This window comes from Dendrobates tinctorius, unplaced genomic scaffold, assembly GCF_039654945.1.
Source record: "Dendrobates tinctorius isolate UK_male_01 unplaced genomic scaffold, ASM3965494v1 ptg000017l, whole genome shotgun sequence".
Classification (NCBI taxonomy): Eukaryota; Metazoa; Chordata; class Amphibia; order Anura; family Dendrobatidae; genus Dendrobates; species Dendrobates tinctorius.
The window spans coordinates 18,459,656-18,485,480 of record NW_027361685.1 but is presented as its reverse complement, the minus strand read 5'-3'; the positions used below and the strand labels follow the sequence as shown (position 1 = coordinate 18,485,480).

The 25,825-nt window shown below is 45.3% G+C and overlaps 1 protein-coding gene across 1 annotated transcript in view; it reads left to right on the top strand.

The window, feature by feature from the left end:
* Positions 1-1,362: 1,362 nt before the first annotated feature.
* Positions 1,363-25,825, top strand: part of LOC141082326 (uncharacterized) — a 124,778-nt gene continuing 100,315 nt past the window's right edge. The window contains 7 exon segments of the mRNA XM_073566272.1: positions 1,363-1,473; positions 3,943-4,092; positions 4,220-4,399; positions 4,483-4,606; positions 4,690-4,787; positions 4,984-5,074; positions 16,244-17,437. Of these exon segments, the coding sequence (XP_073422373.1) occupies positions 4,015-4,092; positions 4,220-4,399; positions 4,483-4,606; positions 4,690-4,787; positions 4,984-5,074; positions 16,244-17,437 (1,765 nt within the window). The 5' untranslated portion in view covers positions 1,363-1,473; positions 3,943-4,014.

Genomic DNA, 25,825 nt, shown 5'->3' with positions numbered 1-25,825 from the left:
ACAGGGGTCTAGTGAAGGCTTTTTAGCCCTTTCCTCAGACTGTAGCTCCTGGGAACAGGCCCTCACTCCTGTCCCTTCACTATAAAGCCTGGGCCTCATTATACAGCTGTACAGGGCTCTAGTGAAGGCTTTTTAGCCCTTTCCTCAGACTGTAGCTCCTGGAAACAGGTCCTCACTCCTGTCCCTTCACTATAAAGCCTGGGCCTCATTATACAGCTGTACAGGGATCTAGTGAAGGCTTTTTAGCCCTTTCCTCAGACTGTAGCCCCTGAGCACAGGCCTTCACTCCTGTCCCTTCACTATAAAGCCTGGGCCTCATTATACAGCTGTACAGGGGTCTAGTGAAGGCTTTTTAGCCCTTTCCTCAGACTGTAGCTCCTGAGCACAGGCCCTCACTCCTGTCCCTTCACTATAAAGCCTGGGCCTCATTATACAGCTGTACAGGGGTCTAGTGAAGGCTTTTTAGCCCTTTCCTCAGACTGTAGCCCCTGAGCACAGGCCCTCACTCCTGTCCCTTCACTATAAAGCCCGGGCCTCATTATACAGCTGTACAGGGGTCTAGTGAAGACTTTTTACCTCTTTCCTCAGACTGTAGCTCCTGGGAACAGGCCCTCACTCCTGTCCCTTCACTATAAAGCCTGGGCCTCATTATACAGCTGTACAGGGGTCTAGTGAAGGCTTTTTAGCCCTTTCCTCAGACAGTAGCTCCTGGGCACAGGCCCTCACTCCTGTCCCTTCACTATAAAGCCTGGGCCTCATTATACAGCTGTACAGGGGTCTAGTGAAGACTTTTTAGCCCTTTCCTCAGACTGTAGCTCCTGGGCACAGGCCCTCACTCCTGTCCCTTCTCTATAAAGCCTGGGCCTCATTATACAGCACAATTTGGGAATCAAAATTTTTTTTAGTTAGGAAATTATAAGGGTTAAAAGTTGACCAGCGATTTCTCATTTTTACAACACCATTTTATTTTTACGGCCCACATCACATTTGAAGCCACTCTGAGGGGTCTATATGATAGAAAATACCCAAAAGTGACACCATTCTTAAAACTGCACCCCTCAAGGTGCTCAAAACCACATTCAAGAAGTTTATTAACCCTTCAGGTGCGTCACAGGAATTTATTGAATATTTAAAAAAAAAAAGAACATTTAACTTTTTTTCACAAAAAAAATACTTCAGGTCCATTTTTTTTATTTTACCAAGGGTAACAGGAGAAATTGGACTGGAAAAGTTATTGTGCAATTTGTCTTGAGTACGCTGATACCTGATATGTGGGAAGGAACCACTGTTTCGACGCATGGCAGAGCTCAGAAGGGAAGGAGCGCCGTTTGACTTTTACAGTGCAAAATTGGCTGGAATTGAGATCGGACGTCATGTCACGTTTGGAGAGCCCCTGATGTACCTAAACAGAGGAAACCCCCCACAAGTGACCCCATTTTGGAAACTACACCCGCCAAGAAGCGTATCTATGTGGTGAGCACTTTGAACCCCCAAGGGCTTCACTGAAGTTTATAAAGTACAGCCGTACAATTAATCATATTTTTTCCACAAAAATGATCTTTTTACCCCAATTTTTATTTTCCCAAGAGCAACAGGACCCTAAAAGTTATTGTGCAATTTGTCTTGAGTACGCTGATACCCCATATGTGGGGGTAAACCACTATTTGGGCGCATGGCAGAGCTCGGAAGGGAAGCAGCGCCATTTGACCTTTTTGGCTAGAATTGAGATCGGACGCCATGTTGCATTTGGAGAGCACCTGATGTACCAAAACAGTGGAAACCCCCCTATTCTAACTCCAATCCTAACCCCAACACACCCCTAACCCTAATCTCAGCCCTAACCCTAGCCCTAACCCTAGCCCTAATGGGAAAATGGAAATATTTTTCTTTTATTTTATTATTTTTCCCTTACTAAGGGGGTGATAACGGGGGGTTTGATTTACTATTTATGGCGGTTTTTATGTTTGGCGGCTGTCACACGCTTAAAGACGCTTTTTATTGTAAAAATTGTTTATGCATCACCACATATTGAGAGCTATAATTTTTCCATATTTTGACCCACTGAGTCATGTGAGGTCTTATGTTTTGCGGGACGAGTTGACGTTTTTATTGGTACCATTTTCGGGCACGTGACATTTTTTGATCGCTTTTTATTCCGATTTTTGGGACACAGAATTAACAAAAACCAACGTTTCATGTATTTTTTTTGGGGGGTGCGTTTGCACCGTTCCGCGTGCTGTAAAATTGATAAAGCGGTTTTATTCTTCGGGTCAGTACGGTTACAGCCATACCTCATTTATCTCTTTTTTTATGTTTTGGCGCTTTTATGCACTGAAAACAATTTTATATAAAAAATAATTATTCTGTGAGCTATAACTTTTTAATTTTTTTGCGGATGATGCTGTATGGCAGCTCGTTTTTTGCGGGACAAGATGACGTTTTCAGCGGTACCATGGTTATTTATATCCGTCTTTTTGATCGCGCGTTATTGCACTTTTTGTTCGGCGGTATGATGATAAAGCATTATTTTTTGCTTCATTTGTTATTTTTATTTAAGAGGTTCAACAAAGAGGTTAATTAGTGGGACAGTTTTATAGGGCGGATCGTTACGGATGCAGCGTTACCAAATATGTGTACTTTTATTTATTTATTTTTTTTCAAAAAATGAATTTATTAGGGAATATATGTATATATATTTTTTAAATTTATTTAGTGATTTTTTTATAAATTATTTTTAAACTTTTTTTTTTTTTTTTTTTTACTTTATTACTTTGTCCCAGGGGGGACATAAATGTCATGTGACAGATCGCTGATCTGTCACATCACAGATCGTTGTGAGAGATCAGCGATCTGTCACAGGCAGTGCTGCAGGCTTCCTCATGCTGGTGCTTTGCAGGCATGAGGAAGCCGCCTCCCTGCAGGCCCCCGAAGGTCCCCGCCGCCATTTTGGATTCGGGGACCTGCAGGGAAGGAGCCCCACGCAGCAGTGCTGCACATCGCGCTGCTGTGGGGGTCTCAGGGAAGCACGGAGGGAGCCTCCTCCCTGCCGATGCTTCCCTAAACCCCCGATACACTGCGATCGTGTTTGATCGCAGTGTGCCAGGAGTTAACGTGTCGGGGCAGTTCGTGACCGCCCCTGACACATAGTGTTGGGTGTCAGCTGTGATAATCAGCTGACACCCGGCCTCGATCAGCTGCGTTCCCCCCGTGAGTGCAGCTGATCGCGCTAGACGTACTATCCCGTCCTTGGGACTTAGGTCCCAGGTCACATGGACGGAATAGTACGTCTAATGTAGGAAAGGTGTTAATATCGGCTTTTTCTGGAGTTTTTCTTGTAATATGGGAAAGCCTCAGGCCAGAAATAAACCCCATAAATCACTGTACATGGAGACTTTGGGATCAGATCATTTCTGTCCGTTGTGTTTGTGGAAACTAAAAATTTTTTCTAAAAGCCTCAAACTTCTGTGTGTGACTCAGAGCTGAGATCTAACGTGATGGAAGATTCCAGTGCGGGGAAGACGGGAAACCTTCATATAGACGGCCGGTGGGGATGGAGGCAGTGACCGACTCTGGCCAAATCTGTCTCTAGATCCGCAGTAGTAGATGAAGATGTCGTCCTCATCATGAAGGAGTTATTTCTCATGTCGCGTGTAATGAATCTCTCCTGCAGTATTGCTAATGCCGATTCCAGTGTCGGGAATGAGACGAGAATTAGCGTTATGGAAGATGAGTCTATGAGGAACGTGTTCAGCTGCCGACACCGAGGAGAAAACTGCATGTTGTCTGTGGCCTAAATATATAGGTTTTATTAGTAGATGTCAGGGGAGAAAACTAAACCCTGTAAGATAATAAATCTCCTCCTATGTTTCCCTTATTATCGCCAGTAAGTGTATTATTACACAGGATTCTTATGGTGTTACATCGGATCATCTTCTCATTCAGGTCTCTACAATATCGGATCCTCTCAGGGAAGATCTTCTACAGAAGAGAATTTTCCTGATTTACCCATCAAGGATGGATATGGACAGAGACAAGATGGCGGAGAGGATATTACACCTCACCCTAGAGATCCTCTTCCGTCTCACTGGAGAGGTGAGAGATTCTGATGACGTCACATTACATCATTCTTATCTATGGGAATAATAGATGGACAGAACTGGAGAGGTGACGACTCTGGAAATGTCTGTAGTGAGATTTATTAATGTCTCTCCATAACCAGGATTACACAGTGGTGAAGAAGACCTCTAGTGATCGCTGTCAGGACCCTGTGTCTGAGGGATGTGGAAGACCCCTGAGCCCAATCACGGGGCCTCCACCTCACCCCCTGATCCATGAGGACATCAATGACCAGAAGATCCTAGAACTCATCTACAAGATGATTGAGCTGCTGACTGGAGAGGTGACACTGCTGGGAATGCTGGGACATTATACAGTAACACTATGAAGGGATCGGGGAGATGACGGTATCATTGTATGTGTCAGGTTCCTATAAGGTGTCAGGATGTCGCTGTCTATTTCTCCATGGAGGAGTGGGAGTATTTAGAAGGACACAGAGATCTGTACAAGAATGTCATAATGGAGGTTCCCCAGCCCCTCACATCACCAGGTAATAGACAGGACTAAATACACACGGCCTATAATTATCTGTATGTAGAGAATGAATTCAGTCCCTGTATGTGTTTCCTCCAGATCTATCCAGTAAGAGGACAACACCAGAGAGATGTCCCCGTCCTCTTCTTCCACAGGACTGTAACCAAGAAGATCCCAGTGCTCCTCAGGATCCTCAGGTAGATGGAGAGAAGGTGTCAGGAGATCTCCCCTATGATGTGTAGACGGCTGTGAAGGTCTTGTGCTCAGTCTTGTTTTATCCCCCAGTATTATGTTTTATACTTGTGTAATGAGAACGGTGGAGATGGCAGGATTAGAGCTGATCATAGATGGGACTTCTCCATCTGTCTGTGACTTTTACAATATTTGTTTCAGGGTGAAGATCTGACCCATATTAATACTACAGACACATATGTGAGGGGTGATGAGTGGTGTAAAGAGGAGATTCCCACATATGACTACCCAGGTGAGTAGTAACCACTGAATGCAGAGAAGTCACAGATTCCTATCAGTCACCGGCTGTGGCTGCTTTATCGGTGGTGTAGTCCGGCCGTATTACCATGATCACCATTTTGCCTCTAGACGACAACATTCTCCTCCAACCAAAACTGTTCAAATGACTTTGGGCATTGAAAGCCCTTTTCTATAGAACTTACAGCCAATTACATTGTTTTTGATCCTAAGGAATTCAGATTACTGCACAGTCTCTCCTGAAATGGGGAGCAATATTATTTTCTCTAATCTTCTGGTCAGGATCCATAGTAGCTCCAATGGTCCACCATAAATGAGGGCAACTCTGGTTTACTGTTGTGTAATCTGTATTTGTAGTTTTCAGTTAATGAGATTCTCGTGCTCTGGGGCGGGGCTGTGGGTGGGGCTGTGGGCGGGGCTGTGGGTGGGGCTGTGGGTGGGGCTTTATGTGGTGCTCTGATTACATATTCCTCTGTATTGGCTTATGACAGGTCGCTGACCCCTCACTGACCTGCCCCCATTATTACATAATGCATATAATTGCATTGATATTATTGTTGATAATGCCTATAATATTGTGGCTATTGTGAGGCTTAGAAAAAAATTACATCCAGCACAATGTCACCGGTGATGGCGGCGCCTGCGCAGCAGCATCTGTATCAACTATATCAAATTTTATTGTTAGGAAGTTATAAGGGTTAAAAGTTGACCAGCGATTTCTCATTTTTACAACAAAATTTACAAAACCATTTTTTAGGGACCACGTCACATTTGAAGTGAGTTTGGGGGTCAATATGACAGAAAATACACAAAATTGACACCATTCTAAAGAGTGCACCCATCAAGGAGCTCAAAACCACATTCAAGAAGTTTATTAACCCTTCAGGTTCTTCACAGGAATGAATGGAATGTGGAAGGAAAAAATAAACATTTACTTTTCTTTCACAAAAATTTTCACTTAGACCTAATTATTTTTTACTTTCGCCAGGGTAACAGGAGAAAATGGACAATACATTTTGTTTTGCAATTTCTCCTGAGCATGCCGATACCCCATATGTGGGGGAAATCTGTTGTTAGGGCACGGCAGGGCTCGGAAGGGAAGGAGCGCCATTTGACTTTTTGAATGTAAAATATGCTGTAATAATTAGTGGTTGCCATGTCGTGTTTGGAGAGCCCCTGATGTGCCTAAACAGTAGAAACTCCCAAAAAGGGACCCCATTTTTTAAACTAGACCCCTTAGGGAACTTATCCAGATGTATATTGAGCACCTTGAACCCACAGGTGCTTCACAGACGTTTATAACATGACGCCATGCAAATAAAAAAAAAAATAAGATTTTTCACAAATCTTTTTAGCTCCATATTTTGCATTTTCATAAGGGTAACAGGAGAAATTGCTCCATACAATTTGTAGTGCAATTTCTCCTAAGCTCGCCGATACCCCATATGTGGGAGAATACTACTGCTTGGGCGCATGGCAGAACTTGGAAGGGAAGGAGCGCCATATTGGAGAGCAGATTTTGCTGGAATTGTTTGTGGGTGACATGTCACATTGTCAGAGCCCCTGAGGTGCCAGAACAGCATAAGCCCCAAAAGTGACTGCATTTTACCAAATACTTCCCTGAATGAATTCTTCTAGTGGTGCAGTGAGCATACTGACACCACAGCTGTTCCATAGACAATTATACCATTAGGCAGTGAAGAAGAAATAATTACATTTTTACAATTAAAATGTTGTTTTAACCCCAGATTTTACATTGGAAAATAGGTAGATAGGTAAATGGTCACTACACCCAGAGATGAATTCCCTCCTGAAGTGACCCCATTTTGGAAATGACACCCCTCTGGGAATTCATCTATGGATATAGTCACCATTTTCACTACATGGATGATTTCCAGAAACTCGTAGAAGTTTCAGAGAAAAAATTGCAAAAATGTCATTGTAGTGCCCAATATATCGTGCCCAGCTTGTGTCTGTGAGGCTGGAAGGACTTCAAGGGTGAACCCACAGGACCGCGACGACGAACCTACCCCCGGGTGAGCAGGCCAGGTGTACCACCCCCTATACAGGGAGCGTTTGGGGCAGGCCCGGAGGAGACTATCGCCGCGGAAGCTGATACCTTGGGGACAACTGGAGGAGTAGACCGTCAGTCACCGGGATGAAATGCAGACAGGACCGTCCGAAGGACACAGGAAGAACGGCTGCAGGGCTAAATAGAGAGGATGACCGGGGCACAGGAGCAGGCAGGGACAGACAGAAGAGGCACACACGGGAGGAGGCAGGAACAGACTGGACCGGCCGGCTCTGGAAGAAAATGCAAAGGCGGTGAGAGTTCAGCTAGTGAAGCAAGGCGATATGCTAAGGCAAGGCTGGGTGCTAGGCAGGATTTAGGTGGACCCGAGAGTCTGTCATGGAATACCATAGACGATCAGGCAGCGATCCAGAGGAGAGGCTGCCTTTTATAGGGACATGAGTTCCGGGTCGGATCAGCAGGGTCATGGGGGCGGAGAGAGAACCGGCTAGCCAGTGCTGAGACCCGGGGTGTGAGCTGCACGTGCGCCCCGGGCAGAGCAGTCAGGCTGACTGCGGCGCAAGAGGCTGGAGTGACGGCGGGCGCGCGCCCGCTGCAGGGGCGTGCTGGAACGGCGGGCGCGCCCGGAGGCCACGGGCAGCGTGGAGCCAGAGGAGGACGCGGCAGGAGCCGAGCGCGCGGTGGAGGCGGCGAGCGTGGGACCAGCGGGAGCGGGAGCGGTAAGCGTGACAGTACCCCCCTCTTACGCCCCCTCCTCTTAAGGTCGGAAAGGAACTTAGCTAAAATTTGAGGGGCTTGAATGTTCTCCCGGGGCTCCCAAGATCTTTCCTCTGGACCAAAACCCTTCCAGTCAATTAAGAAAAGGGTTTTACCTCTGGACCTTTTCATGGCAAGAATTTCCTTAACCTCAAAAATATCCTGAGCGGAGACGGGCGCGGGGGCACAGCCAGCAGAAGCATGGAACTGATTGAGTACGACCGGTTTCAAGAGGGACACATGGAACGAGTTAGGAATCCGTAGCGAAGCGGGGAGTCTTAACTTGTAGGCAACATCATTGATACGGGCTAAAATCTCAAAAGGACCGATGTATCGCGGGCCCAGTTTATAAGAGGGAATTTTGAGACGGACAAATTTTGAGGATAGCCAAACTTTATCCCCAGGATGGTACAACAGAGAATCTAGGCGTCTTTTGTCGGCATGTCTCTTGAATCTGTCACGTGCTCGTTCAAGTGCGGTTTTGGTCTCCTGCCAGACCCTGGAGAACTCCTCGGTCAGAAGATCGGACGCCGGCACACCCGAGGCCGGGAGTACCGGCAGAGGTACACCAGGATGTTGCCCGTAGACAATAAAGAAGGGTGATTTGGTGGAGGATTCGCTGGGATGGTTGTTGTAAGCGAACTCAGCCCAAGGGAGCAAGCTGGACCAATCGTTCTGGTGGGCGTTGGAAAAATGTCGGAGATACGTCACGAGAGTTTGGTTCGTACGCTCCGTTTGACCATTAGATTGAGGATGGTAAGCGGAGGAAAAGTCCAGCGTTACTTCCATCATCTTGCATAGGGCCCTCCAGAATCGCGAGGTAAACTGAACCCCTCTGTCCGAGACAATGTGCTTGGGGAAGCCATGGATCCGAAAGATATGAGATATGAAAATTCTCGCCAGTTCGAGAGCGGAAGGTAATCCTGGTAGAGGGGTGAAGTGGGCCATCTTAGAGAAGCAGTCCACGACCACAAAAATGACGGTGTGGCCCGAGGACTGAGGCAGATCCGTAATAAAATCCATCGCAATGTGTTGCCACGGGGCCGAGGGAACCGGAAGTGGGTGCAAGAGCAGAGGGTCGCTGCCGGGGAACCTTGTTCTTGGCACAAGACAGGCAAGAGGCGATGAAACTTCGGACATCTTGAGGCAGGGAGGGCCACCAATAAAAGCGAGAGATGAGGGAGAGCATTTTCTTGAGACCGACGTGGCCGGCTAACTTGGTGGCATGACCCCAATGTAGAACTCGCCTCCTGTCGTTGTCTTGGACAAAAGTCTTGCTGGGAGGTAAGGAAGTCAGGTTAACAGGAGCGACTACGATAAGCTTGCTAGGCTCCACTATGTGTGAAGGCTCCTCCTCTTTATCAGAGACCAGAAAGGATCGGGATAAGGCATCCGCTTTGAGGTTCTTATCACCAGGACGAAAATGGAGCTCAAAATCGAACCGGGTAAAGAATAGCGCCCATCTGGCCTGCCGAGGGTTAAGCCTATGTGCAGACTGAATATATGCTAGATTCTTGTGGTCAGTGAAGATCTGGAGTGGGTGTACGGCTCCTTCCAGAAGATATCGCCACTCCTCCAAGGCTAGCTTAATGGCGAGCAGTTCTCTGTCTCCAATGGTATAGTTTCTCTCTGAAGGGGAGAACGTCTTTTAGAAAAAGCCGCAGGTGACCAACCGTCCGGAAGGAGATCTCTGAGAGAGAACTGCACCGGCTCCGGTGGCAGAGGCATCCACCTCGAGTGTGAATGGCTTGTTAGCCTCTGGACGGTGTAGCACGGGAGCTGTGGCAAAGGCTTGCCTCAAGGTTCGGAAGCTGTTCTCGGCTTCGGTAGACCAGTGGTGAGGATCGGCTCCCTTATGGATCAAAGCGGAGATTGGAGCGGTCAGAGCGGAAAACTGTGGAATAAACTGCCGGTAATAGTTGGCAAATCCCAGGAACCGCTGGATTGCCTTGATTCCCTGGGGACGCGGCCAATTGAGTACGGCGGTCACTTTTCCAGGGTCCATGCACAAGCCAGAGTTGGAAATGATGTAACCCAAGAACAGCAGTGACGACTGTTCGAAGGCGCATTTTTCAAGCTTGGCATAGAGATGATGTTTTCTCAGACGAAGTAGGACTTGGCGTACATCTTTTCTGTGCGTAGACAGATCCGGGGAAAACACCAGGATGTCGTCCAAGTAAACCACCACGCAGACATAGAGAAGGTCTCGGAATATGTCATTAACAAATTCTTGGAACACTGCGGGGGCATTGCACAAGCCGAAGGGCATAACCAGGTACTCATAGTGGCCGTCTCGGGTGTTGAAGGCGGTCTTCCATTCATCGCCAGAGCGGATCCGGACCAGATTGTAGGCCCCCCAAGATCTAATTTCGTGAAGATCCTTGCACCCCGTAGACGGTCAAATAGCTCCGGAATAAGAGGAAGGGGGTATTTGTTCTTAATGGTGATATCATTGAGACATCTATAGTCTATACAGGGACGAAAGGACCCATCCTTCTTCTTGACAAAAAAGAATCCGGCTCCCGCGGGTGAGGGCGACTTGCGAATAAAGCCTTTGGCCAGATTTTCCTGGACGTATTCAGACATAGCCTGAGTCTCGGAAGGGGACAGCGGGTAGATTCGACCACGAGGCGGTGTGGAACCGGAGACAAGGTCGATGGGGCAGTCATATGGACGATGTTGAGGCAGGGTCTCTGCTTCCTTCTTGTCAAAGACGTCCAAAAAGGCCCAATAGGCGGAAGGTAGCTCGGTAGACGTCAACCTAGAACGTGAGGAATCTTGCGGCTGTACGGTGAGCAGACACTTATTTTGGCAAGGTTGGCCCCACCGCAGGATGTCTCCAGAACGTCAGTCCAGGATAGGTTTGTGTGTTCTTAGCCAGGGAAGGCCCAAAAGAATGGTATGGGATAAAGAAGGCAGCACGTAAAATACTATCTTCTCCCGGTGCAAGGCTCCGACCTGAAGTTCCACTTCTTCTTCAGTGACCTGAGTAACGGACTCCCAGAGGGGTTGGCCGTCGACCGACGCAATCTGCCGAGGGGTCTCCAGGGATCTGACAGGAATCCGAAGTCTCCTAACCGCCTCAAGTTGGATGAAGTTACCGGCTGCCCCAGAATCAATATAGGCCCATTCAGAAAAACGCTTAGTACCTAGATGCAAAAGGACAGAAAGAGTCAAGGGTAGAGAGGAGTCACAATTACCTAGGGAGGCCTCTCTTACCTGTCCTAGGTGGAGGCGTTTCCCAGACGAATGGGGCAAGAACGAAGAAAGTGAGACGCACTCCCACAATAGAAACAGAGCCTCTGTTCGACCCTTTCTCTCCGACGCTCCTCTACCGGTTTGAGGCGATCCACTTGCATGGGTTCCGGTACCGGGACCGAGGAAGCTGACATTGGGCGGGAACGGGGTGGACTATGGGCAGCCGGTGGAGCGCGAGAAGGCCTTCTCTCTCTGGCGAGCTCTCGAGATCGTTCCTGAAAGCGTAGGTCGATGCGGGTGGCCAAAGAGATCAGGTCCTCCAGAGAGGTGGGAGTATCACGACCCGCCAACTCATCCTTGATTCGACCTGAGAGACCCCGCCAAAAGGCTCCCACCAAGGCCTCATTGTTCCAGCCCAACTCTGAGGACAGGGTGCGAAACCGAATGGCGTACTGACCTACCGAGAGCGCGCCCTGGTGCAGATTGAACAGAGATTCTGTGGAAGAGGCCAGGCGGCCCGGCTCATCAAACACCTTACGAAAGGTGTCCAGGAAAGAGGAGAGTTGAGCAACTAATGGGTCATCTCGTTCCCAGAGGGAGTTAACCCAAGCTAGGGCCTCTCCTTCTAAATGGGACACAATAAACGCCACCTTGGCTCGATCGGTGGGATACTGGTGTGGCAGCAATTCAAAGTGTAGCTGGCACTGATTTAAAAACCCTCTACACATTTTGGGGTCGCCACTGTATAGCGGGGGTTTAGCCAAACGAGGAGATGGGAGCGGAACCGCAGGCTGTGCCGGGGCTGCGGCCGCGGTCTGGAGGGCAAGCAGGCGGTTATCCACCGAGGCCATGTAATTCAGGATGTGAGCCTGAGTGTCACGCTGCTGGGAAAGCTCCTGTTGGAGACCGGCGATCTGGCTGGCACTCCCTGGATCCGAGGCCTGCAACGACGAGAGGCGGGACTTCATTGTCTTGAGGAAGGGCATGATCCTCCCGTAGGAACAAAAGTTCCTTCTGGGTCGGGGTACCAGCGGGGTCCATGGCCTGATCGTTCTGTGAGGCTGGAAGGACTCCAAGGGTGAACCCACAGGACCGCAACGACGAACCTACCCCCGGGCGAGCGGGCCAGGTGTACCACCCCCTATACAGGGAGCGTTTGGGGCAGGCCCGGAGGAGACTATCGCCGCGGAAGCTGATACCTTGGGGACAACTGGAGGAGTAGACCGTCAGTCACCGGGATGAAATGCAGACAGGACCGTCCGAAGGACACAGGAAGAACGGCTGCAGGGCTAAATGGAGAGGATGACCGGGGCACAGGAGCAGGCAGGGACAGACAGAAGAGGCACACACGGGAGGAGGCAGGAACGGACTGGACCAGCCGGCTCTGGAAGAAAATGCAAAGGCGGTGAGAGTCCAGCTAGTGAAGCAAGGCGGTATGCTAAAGCAAGGCTGGGTGCTAGGCAGGATTTAGGTGGACCCGAGAGTCTGTCATGGAATACCATAGACGATCAGGCAGCGATCCAGAGGAGAGGCTGCCTTTTATAGGGATATGAGTTCCGAGTCGGATCAGCAGGGTCATGGGGGCGGAGAGAGAACCGGCTAGCCAGTGCTGAGACCCGGGGTGTGAGCTGCGCATGCGCCCCGGGCAGAGCAGTCAGGCTGACTGCGGGGCAAGAGGCTGGAGTGCCGGCGGGTGCGCGCCCGCTGCAGGGGCGCGCTGGAACGGCGGGCGCGCTCGGAGGCCACGGGCAGCGTGGAGCCAGAGGAGGACGCGGCAGGAGCCGAGCGCGCGGTGGAGGCGGCAAGCGTGGGACCAGCGGGAGCGGGAGCGGTAAGCGTGACAGTGTCTCTGGAGACCTCCCCCCACCTACCCCCGGAAATTGTTAAGTCAGCTCTACTCAAATGTGTCTGTCACTAAATAAACCAAATGCTTGAATGTCAAGACAGTTCAAAAACGTGGTTCTGTGTGGAAGATTGTAAAGCCGTCATGGAGGCATAAGGCTGGCAGTGATGGGCATTGTGGGTAATAATAGCGGGGATCATGCCTCATTCCTCTCTAGGAACATACACGACATCTTCTCTGGGGGTTCTTTCTTGGTTCAGTTACTGGGATGAGTGCAATAAAATGTCGCTCAGTGAGTCTTCTGACATCTTCAGATTCTAAAGGATTGGTGGGGACAAAATTTTCAAAAACAAGATTTTCAGTGACCTTTTCCTGATAATCAAGGAAAGTATCTGCATTTCCGGCTTTTTTGTATAACACAAAAGAATTATATGTGGCCACCTGAAACAAATACATGACTAAATTTTTATACCAGATATATGATTTTCTTGATACCTGGTATGGCTGTAGAATCTGATCTGCAAGGTCCACACCCCATATATTTGTTGTAGTCAATGTCAGACACAGGTTTTGGAGTAGTGGATCCCCGTTGGTCTGCAGTGGCCCTTGTGGCATCTGTGTGGATCGAGCGCAGGATAAACATATCTTTTTTATCCTTATACTTAAGGACAAGCAGCTCTCCATTGTGTAAAGCCCCTGACTGCACCTTTCAGAACTTTTTGCTGACCAATGATTGTGGAGACCTCTGACGGTTTTTGTGAATGGTCCCACAAGCCCCTATGTTATGTTCAACCAGACTTTTAAATAGAGGTATGCTGGTGTAGTAGTTGTCAACATACAGATTGTAGCCTTTTTGTAAAATTGGAGTTATCAGCTCCCAAACCATTTTTCCAGATGTCCCCAGATAAGAGGGGCATCCTGTTGGGTTTAGTTGGCTGTCTTTCCCCTCATAAATGTGAAAAGCTGATGTGTATCCGATTGAACTCTCACACATTTTATAGAGCTTTATTCCGAACCTTGCCCTCTTAGAAGGAATAAATTGCTTGAGGTGCAGTCTTCCTTTCAATTTTACAAGGGACTCATCAATGGAAATGTTTTCTGTTGGGGTGTAGAGCTTTAAGAACAAGAACTTTTCTGTAAAGTCTTCGATGATCGGTCTGATTTTGAATAGTCTGTCATGTTCTGGGACATTTCTGGGCAGGCATTGACTATTGTCATTAAAATGCCAAAATCTCATGAGCATTTGATAACGGGTCCTAGGAAGAACGGCAGAAAACATAGCGGTTGCTTGAACAGGGCGGTTGGACCAATAGGACTGAATGCTCATTTTTTTAACAAGCCCCATAGCGACTGTAAGTCCTAAAAATTTTTTCAATTCTAGGACATTAGTTGGTGTCCATAAATTTGACCTAGCATAATAGGATCGTGGATTCTGGCTGATGAATTGGGACACATATAAATTTGTAGGACAATATGCTCTAGCAAGCTATCTGTCAGAAACAAATTAAAAAAAATAATTGGTCCCAAATTTTCCACCTCCACATTTATACCAGGAATGGCATTAAAATTAGGGATGAATGGAGTAGCCTAATCCGAAGCCTCCCATCTGGGAAATGCTACATCAAGAGGCAAAGCCCCTTGGACATTGGTGTGCGCCAATTCTCGAGCACTAGGGACAGCGCTAGTACTGGGCATTGTTCCCTGAGTTGGAGACATTTCTCCAGAAGCGCTATTTGTCCTTCTTGTTGTACTGGTCCTTGTGTGTGAGGATGGACCAGAATCACTGCTCATTTCTGAGCTATGACTGTCGCTGCTACTAAAGCCCTCGAAATCCACATCGCCATCTGACACTGCACTTTCTTCGCTGTCAGAACATAAAAGTGCATAAGCCTCCTCTGTACTATAATACTGACGGGCCATTTTATTCATTTTTATTTTTTTACCGGAAATTGAAAACTACGACGTGACCAAATAATTGGGGAAACATTTGAGAAAAGCCTAATTCTTTAGCCTAATCCTAACTTTAGGATAAACCCTAACTTTAGCCCCAACACTAACCCTATCTATAGCACTAACCCTAACCTGCCTTATTTGTATTTTTTTACTTTATACCACAATCGCTGACTGACACAGCTGTTCCCAGCAGCTCTTGTAACACTGTTTCTCCTCTAATCTCTCACTGACAGGAGATCTGAGGAGAAACAGCGTTTTTATGGGGCAGATCGCCCGGGAAAGTTGATTGCTGCAGCAAACTTTCCTAGTGATTTGTTTCATTGGCTGGTGTGACGCTGATGTCATCAGGACCTGAACAAATCAGATCTCAATGAGGTCAAGGGTCACAGGAAGCGTTGTGCGGTGGAATCCCCTAGTTATAAGGTATGTGGGGTCCCGATGAGCACAAAACCGCCAACCGTAGACAAACGTCCGCGCTGCACAAAGCCCTGCTAGCGCCGACGTTTATCTAACGTTGGTGGTCACGAAGCGGTTAAGTTAAGGGTACAATCATTTCTATCCAGGCCTATTTCATGAGTTTTATTTTTTTTTTAATTCTGTGGAAACCTGGTTGAAAAGCAATGTCTGACTTTCATTTGCTCATTTTCATAGATTTTTTTATTTATTATTGCTTTTGTCAGATTCTTATTTCTGTGACCATTGTGGGTTTTTCTGTCATTAAACGAGGGGCACCAACAATTTTAACCACGTGTGTAGGAGGAATGAATATTTTGACGCCACGGCCACTTCCCGGAAATTAACACTTAGTGGATGTTGGAGAGTGAAAATTACACATTTGCCATTTTCTTACCCAGCACATAGTGCCCAGATTGTGCTCCAGGAGACACACACCACAAATTAAGTGGATTCTTCTCACTATAATATTGCTAAATACAGGGATCCTAGATGTTGTTTGCGCACACTGCAAGACTCCGAAGGGAGAGCGGATTTTGCTGGATTGGTTTATAGAAACTCTGTTACTTTTCAGCAGCCTTTGAGCCACTAATAGTGTGGGAACCTCTGTTTTTCCACTGACAGATGATGGACCTGAGTGGGGACTTGTTTTTTGTGAGATGAGAATTGGTATTATTTTCACCTACATAACATTGATTGTTCATTCTGCCTCCCAAATATTGAATAAAAAGAAACCAAACAGTTGAACACCGCACACTACTCGTTCATCCAACAAGGTTTTCTATTAGACTGTGAACTGTCATTGTCTTGGTAAATAATTAAAGTTTTTTACATAGCTTGCCATTTTTATGGACAGTTTAAGTAGAAATGTTCAAAAATATAAAACTCAAGGATATTTTATTAAAAATAATTTTTTTTTTTTATCTTAGCAGATGAATGTACCAGGAGATCAGAGGGACAGCTGACATCTTCAAGTTTTAAATCTGATGATCTTGAGATCCTACAAGATACAACTGAAGTGATTGCCATTACTCCAGATATAGTATCATCCATTCACAGCAAAGATCTGTCATCTGATCCTATGAAACAGGTCCCATCTTCTGATTCATTACTGACTAATAAGGAAAATCAAAGTCACAAAAGAGGCATTACAAAACAAACTGCTCCTTTAGCAAAGAAGCTTTTTTCATGTTCAGAATGTGGGAAATGTTTTGCATGTAAATCATTGCTTGTTGCTCACCATAGAACTCACACAGGGGAAAAGCCTTTTTCCTGTTCAGAATGTGGGAAATGTTTTAATCAGAAATCGGTTCTTGATAGACACCAGAGAGCTCACACAGGAGAGAAGCCTTTTTCCTGTTCAGAGTGTGGGAAATGTTTTAATCAGAAATCGGTTCTTGATAGACACCAGAGAATTCACACAGGAGAGAAGCCTTTTTCCTGTTCAGAATGTGGGAAATGTTTTACACATAAATCAGATTTTGTTACACACCATAGAACGCACACAGGAGAGAAGCCTTTTTCCTGTTCAGAATGTGGGAAATGTTTTACACATAAATCAGATTTTGTTACACACCATAGAACGCACACAGGAGAGAAGCCTTTTTCATGTTCAGAATGTGGGAAATGTTTTCACAAAAAATCACTTTTTCTTATTCACCAAAGAACTCACACAGGAGAGAAGCCTTTTTCCTGTTCAGAATGTGGGAAATGTTTTAACCAGAAATGGCATCTTCTTAGTCACCAGAGAACTCACACGGGGGAGAAGCCATTTTCCTGTTCAAAATGTGGGAAATGTTTTAACCAGAAAGGGAATCTTGATATACACCAAAGAACTCACACAGGAGAGAAGCCTTTTTCCTGTTCAAAATGTGGGAAATGTTTTGCACATAAATCACTGCTTGTTACTCACCATAAAACTCACACAGGAGAGAAGCCTTTTTCCTGTTCAGATTGTGGGAAATATTTTATCCGGAAAGAGAATCTTGTTAGACATCAGAGCAGTCACACAGGGGAGAAGCCTTTTTCCTGTTCAGAATGTGGGAAATGTTTTGCACGTAAATCACTGCTTGTTACTCACCATAGAACTCACACAGGGGAGAAGCCTTTTTCCTGTTCAGATTGTGGGAAATATTTTAACCGGAAAGGGAATCTTGTTAGACATCAGAGCAGTCACACAGAGGAGAAGCCTTTTTCCTGTTCAGAATGTGGGAAATGTTTTGCACGTAAATCACTGCTTGTTACTCACCATAGAACTCACACAGGGGAGAAGCCTTTTTCCTGTTCAGATTGTGGGAAATATTTTAACCGGAAAGGGAATCTTGTTAGACATCAGAGCAGTCACACAGAGGAGAAGCCTTTTTCATTTTCTTAATGTGGGAAATATTTTACTTGGAAATCAACTCTTAATAAACATCAGAGATGTCACATAGGGGAGAAGCCTTTTTTATGTTCATAATGTTGATATAGTTTTAACGGCGAGTACTCCGGCAGCTGTGCTCTGCTTGTGAGCAATGCATTATGTCCCTGCCATGTGCTGCTTACAAGCATGAACCAGTTGCTGGTATCAGAGCAGGATTCAGCAAGGGAGCGCCGGGTAGGTAAGTGTAATGCTTTTTTTTTTAATGTTTTGTGATGGGGCCATGGATACCAGGATGGGGGCCAATTATAAGGATTGGGCTATGCATACCAGGACTGGAATGGGGGGCCAGTCATACCCGAATAGTGATGGTGCCCTGCATACTAGGAAGAGATGGGGGCCCTGCATACCAGGATAAGGATGGGGGCCATGCATACTACGATGAGATGGGGCACTGCATACCAGGAGCGGGATGGGGCCAATCATGCCACAATAGGATGGGACCCTGCATACTAGGATAAAGATGGGGCCATGCATACTACGATGAGATGGGGCACGGCATACCATGAGTGGGATGGGGCCAATCATGCCACAATAGGATGGGACCCTGCATACTAGGATAAGGATGGGGCCATGCATACTAGGATAGGGATGAGGGATCTATGTATACCAGGGTAGGGATGAGGGGGCCATGTGTATCAGAATAGGGATGAGGGGACCATATATACCAGGATAAGGGATATTAAGTACAGAATTAACCACATTTTTTGCTTCAAATTTTTTTTTCCTAATTTCCTCTAAACCTAGGTGTGTCTTATAGTCCAAAAAACACGGTTTATATATATTTTTTTCTCAGTGAACTCATTCCTTATGTTTGGCCTCATTAAAATAAAAACACTCATAGTCCGCTGGCGTGCCGGCTCCAATTCAGTGGTGTTGAGACTCACTGTCCCGGGGCTTATGTGAGGTTCTCACATCACACGAGCCCTGCACCCAATCAGCGTCAGCTTCACTGCTCCTTCCTTCGGACATATTGAACATGAACAGGAGGCCAGGGCTGCGGCTGCTCTCTGACGGCTTCATGATGCTTGATTTGTCCGAAGGTGGGGACAGTGACGTCAGCGCTGATTGGGCACACTGCTCACATCACATAACAACCTCAAGACACCCAAGAAAGCAGGTACCGAAAACCTTTTTAAACATCAAAAATCCCACACAGGGAAAAGTCATTATTATACCTAGAGTGTGAGAAATGAATGACACGAAAATCGTATTTTGTTGACCTTCAAAAATAACTCAGACGAGGAGAACCTATATATATTATTCACAAATTGTACAAAAGCATGATGCACGTGGCGTGTGTTCAAGGATGGAATATTATATGGGAGTTTTATAAGATAAATTCAAGGTGAGAATATTATATGGGAGTTTTATAGGATAAATTCAAGATGAGAATATTATATGGGAGTTTTATAGGATAAATTCAAGGTGAGAATATTATATGGGAGTTTTATAGGATAAATTCAAGGCGAGAATATTATATGGGAGTTTTATAGGATAAACCAAATACCAACAGAAAATAAACGACCCAAAACAAACATTTATCATTAAAAATACCTCCTCTTCATTAGGTAAAGTATGAAAGAATTGCTCCATATTCCGATACCCGTCGCATCTTCATTTTTCATGATCTTGGGTTGGGTGAAGGCTTATATTTTGTGGGCCGAGCTGACGTTTTTAATGATACCATTTTGGTGCAGATATGATCTTCTGATCGCCTGTTATTGTATTTTAATGCAATAGTGTGGCGACCAAAAAACTTAATTCTGGCATTGTTTTACGTTTTTTCTCATTACGCCGTTTAGTGATCGCGTTAATTCTTTTTTTATGTTGATAGATCGGGTGATTCTGAATGCAGCAATACCAAATATGTATTTTTTTATTGTTTTATTTTAAATGGGGCAAAAGGGGGAATTTGAACTTTTATATTTTTTTTAATTTTTTTAATATTTTTAAAAACTTTTTTTTTACTTTTGGCATTGTGAAGACATACAGCATTGTTCCTTAATTAACCAGACGACTATTTTTTAGCAAACGAAGAATAATAGAATGTTATCTGTATGTTGGCTTTAAATTTAAGTGTTGATTTCTAGTTGGTCAAGAAAACAGACTTTTGTTTGTGTCAGCCGGTGATAGTGACTTTTATTGTGCGCTTATCCTTGATCACTAGTGATGTTTGCTGATATGCTAATTATGCGTTATGTTATGGAGCCAGTTTGTTGACTTCTAAAGCAGAGAGGGAAAAACTATGCAAATAGTTTAAATAATCAAGTAATGCTACTTGTTCTCATCTCCATTCTTACCCTTAATGTAAATACTGAATGAGGGACACTTGTTAAGTGTACAAATAGGTTACAGGCCTCTGTATAAAGAGACAGAGAGAGAAACAGCTAGAGAGATTCTGCCAAGACATCTATACATCCCAAAAGGACCAGAGACAGGACGGCAGCCATTTACATCATGGCTCCATCACGAAGGTCACGGATCTTTCATTCTATAGGAAACAACCTAGGGGTTTTCAGCCTTGGTTGGAAGAATACAGATCTGCTCCATTGACCATCGCTGAACCATGGATACGTTTGGGGAAGCCAGGTTGTGATTCTCGGATCAAGTGGCTTTGCACCTTGTATGGACTCAATGGACTGTCATCTTCCTACACTTGTTGTTACCCCATCTCTGTGTGCGTGCCACAGGTGGAGTAGTTGACAGCTGACATGTGCCGGAAAAGATGTGGGCTCAGTGATGGGGAAGAGTCTTGAGGAGATCATTTGCATATTCCCAGTGCCTTCTGGGATAAGTGAAGAGTCTCCACGAGCTCAACGATCACTGGGTTTTGGCCGTTGCAGCTGAAAAGAGGAAATCGGAAAACCAGGGGAAGAGTCTTGAGGAGATCATTTGCATATTCCCAGTGCCTTCTGGGATAAGTGAAGAGTCTCCGCGAGCTCAACGATCACTGGGTTTTGGCCGTTGCAGCTGAAAAGAGGAAATCGGAAAAACTGCGCGCCGATAGGCGCGCGAAATTTGGCTCATCTTTCATCTTTTTAAGAAATCTCAAGATGGAAGAGGCCAGGAGCCATTTGGTGAGCTGCATTTCTTGCTACATGTTCACAGATTTACCAGTGGAAAAGCCAAACTTCACATGCCACAAATGCAAGCTTGTGTCCCTGTTGGAGGAAAAGTTGCAAAATCTCGAAGAGAGGTTAGCTACGTTGAAGATCATTAAGGAAGGTGAAGAGTTCTTGGACAGAGCAGAATTATCTCTTCATGTTACAGAAAGAGAAGAAATTCGAAGTGCACCTGAAGAAACAGAGGAATGGAGACATGTGACCCAGAGAAGCAGGAGGATCAGGAGGCAGTCAGCACCCATACTGCTCAGAAACCAGTACCAGGCTCTCACGCAGGAAAACGATGAAGAAATACATCAGGATAAGACTTTGCCAACAAACAGCAACCTTGTACGCCCTCAGAGTCCTCCTGGATGGAGAAAGAAAAATGTTATGAAGAAGAAACGGAGAGTGGTGGTCATGGGGGATTCCCTGCTGAGAGGAACAGAGGCCGCTATCTGCAGACCGGATATAACTACAAGAGAAATGTGCTGTCTTCCAGGTGCAAAAATTAAAGATGTGTCTGACAGGAGATCAGGACTCTTCAGACCTACAGATGACTACCCATTCCTGCTACTACATGTGGGGACAAATGACACCGCAAGAAACGACCTGGAAATCATCTGCAGAGACTTTGAAGACTTAGGCAAGAAAGTGAAAGAACTGGGAGCGCAGGTGGTCTTCTCTTCCATCCTCCCAGTGGATGGCCATGGAACAAGGAGGTGGAATAAGATTCTGCAGGTGAACAACTGGCTACGTCGATGGTGCCGTCAGCAATGATTTGGATTTCTGGATCACGGAGTGAACTACTTATACGATGGACTACTTGCTAGAGATGGGGTGCACCTTACGAAGACTGGAAAGCATGTATTTGGAAGTCGCCTTGCTACACTTGTAAGGAGAGCTTTAAACTAGAACAACATGGGAAGGGAAGCAAAAGACCAGAAAAAGCCATACACCTGACAAATGCTATTGAGAACTCTGCTATTAGAAGTGGAAAGGAAGAACAAAGACGAAAGAATCTAATTAATACAAATATTGGAGAAAGAGAAACCAATCACAAACTAAAATGTTTCTATACTAATGCACAAAGCATGGGCAACAAACAAGGAGAATTGGAACTACTAACACAGGAAAAGAAATATGATGTCATTGGAATCACTGAAACTTGGTGGGACAATACACATGATTGGAATACAAGACTAGAAGGATACAACTTATTTGCAAGAAACAGACTTGATAAACGAGGAGGGGGTGTCGCATTGTATGTTCGAAACGCGTATATCTGCACAGAGATTGAAGCTTCAGAGACTGGTAAGAATACAAGGACAGAACAATGGAAAGGACACCATTGTAGGCATTTACTACAGGCCGCCTGTGCAAGCCGAAGATATAGATGAACTCTTTATGCATCAGATGGCCAAGTTCTCCAAAAAATATGACATAGTTGTCATGGGAGACTTCAACTATCCAGACATTTGTTGGGAATCTCTCTCAGGCAAAACTAACAGGTCAAGGAAATTCTTATCCTCTCTTGCTGACAACTTTATCTTCCAAAAGGTAAGGGAGAAAACAAGGGGAACTGCTACCTTGGATCTAATCCTTATAAACAGGGAGGAAATGGTTGAGGAGGTAAAAGTGGCTGGGACCCTAGGAGGTAGCGACCATGCTATATTAGAATTTTGGATAACTAGAGGTGGAAGACCTGTGAAGACTCAGACGTCAAGGTTAGATTTCAGAAAGGCAGATTTTAAGGGATTCAGAAAGAGAATTGGAGGGATCCAATGGCTGGATATCCGTAAAGACAAAAATGTCCAGGAAGGATGGGAAATCTTGAAAAATGAAATTCTCAAAGCACATGTTAACAATTCCGAAAAGAGGGAAGAATAGGAAGCATTTAAGGAAACCAGGATGGAGGAACACAGAACTTAAGCACATGCTAAAAAGGAAGAAAAAAATGTTTATAAAATGGAAAGAGGGAGGCATATCTAAAGAAGAATATAATGCTGTCTGCAGAACCTGCAGGGCACAAATCAGATTAGCTAAAGCTGAAAATGAACTGAGGCTTGCAAGAGATGTCAAAAGCAATAATAAAGGATTTTGGGGATATGTCAAAAGTAAAAGAAAAGTCAAAGATGCTATAGGATTTTTACAGGATGAAAATGATGAAATGGTAAGACAGGATGTTGAGAAGGCTGAACTTTTAAATTCCTATTTTGCATCTGTTTTCTCTCAGAAAGGAAATGCAACATCAACTGTTATTCACTGTCCTATTAAGGGAATAGAAGAATCCAGGATATCTATAAACAGAAAGATAGTGAGGAAACACTTAGCTAACCTAAATGAATTCAAGTCTCCAGGTCCAGATGAATTACACCCCAGAGTACTGAAGGAGATAGCAGAAGAAATTTTTGAACCCCTCTCCATAATCTTTGAAAATTCTTGGAGAACAGGAGAAGTGCCAGAAGACAGGAGAAGAGCAAATGTTGTTCCTATCTTCAAAAAGGGGAAGAAGGTGGACCCAGGCAACTATAGGCCGGTGAGTCTGACTTCTATACCAGGAAAGATCTTTGAACAAATTATTAAACAACATGTATGTCAATACCTGGATAAGAATGAAGTGATTAAACAGAGTCAGCATGGGTTTCTAATAAGTCATGTCAGACTAACTTAATTTCCTTCTATGACGGTATCACTGATTGGGTGGATCAAGGAAATGCTGTAGATATAGAATATCTTGACTTCAGCAAAGCATTTGACAAAGTCTCTCATACAATCCTTATTGAAAAAATGACTAAGTATGGAATGGATAAGGCAACTGTTAGGTGGATTCATAACTGGCTTAGTGATCGGACCCAAAGAGTGGTCGTAAATGGCTGCACATCCAGTTGGAAGAATGTCTCAAGTGGGGTACCACAGGGCTCTGTCCTGGGCCCTGTATTGTTCAACATCTTTATCAACGATTTAGATGAAGGAATTGAGGGTAAACTGATTAAATTTGCTGATGACACAAAGCTAGGAGGGATAGCTAATACTAGAGAAGAGAGAGAGAGGATTCAAAAAGATTTAAATAAACTGGAGAAGTGGGCAACTAACAGAATGGTTTTTAACAGGGAGAAATGCAAAGTACTACATCTGGGCAATAAAAATGAAAAAAGCATATATAGAATGGGAGGAATAGGGCTAAGTGACAGCACATGTGAAAAAGACTTGGGTATACTAATAGATCACAGACTGAATATGAGTCAACAGTGTGATGCAGCAGCAAAAAAGGCAAATGCAATTCTAGGATGTATTAACAGAAGCATACAGTCTAGATCACGTGAAGTCATTATTTCCCTCTACTCCTCTTTGGTCAGACCTCATCTGGAATATTGTGTCCAGTTTTGGGCACCACATTTTAAAAAAGACATCAACAAACTGGAGCAAGTTCAGAAAAGAGCGACCAGAATGGTGACCGGTCTGCAAACCCTGTCTTATGAGGAAAGGTTGCAGGATTTGGGAATGTTTAGTTTGCAAAAGAGAAGACTGAGAGGAGACTTAATAGCTGTCTACAAATATCTAAAGGGCTGTCACATTGTAGAAGGATCAACTTTATTCTCATTTGCACAAGGAAAGACTAGAAGCAATGGGATGAAACTGAATGGGAAGAGACACAGATTAGATATTAGAAAAAACTTTTTGACAGTTAGAGTGATCAATGAGTGGAACAGGCTGCCACGAGAAGTGGTGAGTTCTCCTTCAATGGAAGTCTTCAAACAGAGGCTGGACAGACATCTGACTGGGATGATTTAGCGAATCCTGCTTTGAGCAGGGGGTTGGACCAGATGGCCCAGGAGGTCCCTTCCAACTCTACGATTCTATGATTCTATGGAGCCCACATCAAAGGAAGGGAGTCCGACATTGGAATACATTTATGCCAAATGTCGGAAAGGGATTAAAGGGGATTGTTTTTACAGAGACAGAAGTGGTAATCAATCATGTATACATACAGGGGGCGTGGCCTGCACGCTGATGGCGACGGCTGCTTGAAAGGAGAGCTCTGTGCTTCAGCAGGATAAACCAGCTCTTATCAGCTCACAGATAACAGGATTACCAGCTACAGGAGGTGTGAGTAACCCCAGCCTTCAGCGATGCCTAAGTTGAGACCTAAAAAAACTGGCACTCCAGCCAAGCTGACAGACTTTTACCCCCGGGATAGGGAAGTCTCCTCACCTAGCAAGATGGTGCTGGCTTCCCACTCAGCTTCTTCCCACTCCTCACAAGGAGATACAGGCTGCATGAGAGGCAATACAGGCATTCCTCTGACAGAGGAAACAATGCAATCTCTGCTGAAGACGCTGAGGGCTTCCCTACAGGGTGATCTCAGAGAAATAGTCAGAGAGCTGAAGGAGGAAATCAGGTCTCTGGGTGATCGCACAGGGCATGTAGAAACTAAAATGGCTGAATTTGCAACATCACATAACAATCTGATAGATGCTAACACAGCTTTGGAAAAGGAGGTGGAGGCATTAAAACTTAAAATCAGTGATATAGAGGACAGATCCCGAAGAAATAACCTAAAAATCAGAGGGATTCCCTCATCTGTAGCGGATAAAGGCCTCCATGAATACTTCCACAAGTTTCTGCAGCTTATACTTCCTGGATGGGATGCCAGAGACCTGATAGTGGACAGAATTCATAGAGTCCCTAAATCCAAAGGCATAGATCCAGCTCTGCCTAAAGATGTCCTGGCTAGACTTCATTTCTATAAAACAAAAGAAGCTGTGCTGTACACACTGAGGGAAAGTCCAGCCCTGCCAGACACTTTCATGGGACTAAAAATCTTCCCAGATCTTTCTGCTACAACTCTTAATAAAAGAAGAGAATTCGCCCACCTTTCTAAACTCCTTAGAGATCAAGACATTAAGTACAAGTGGGGTTTTCCGGTGAGGATGATAATTTTCAAAGATGGAGGCACTTACATATGTCATACTCCTTCTCAGCTG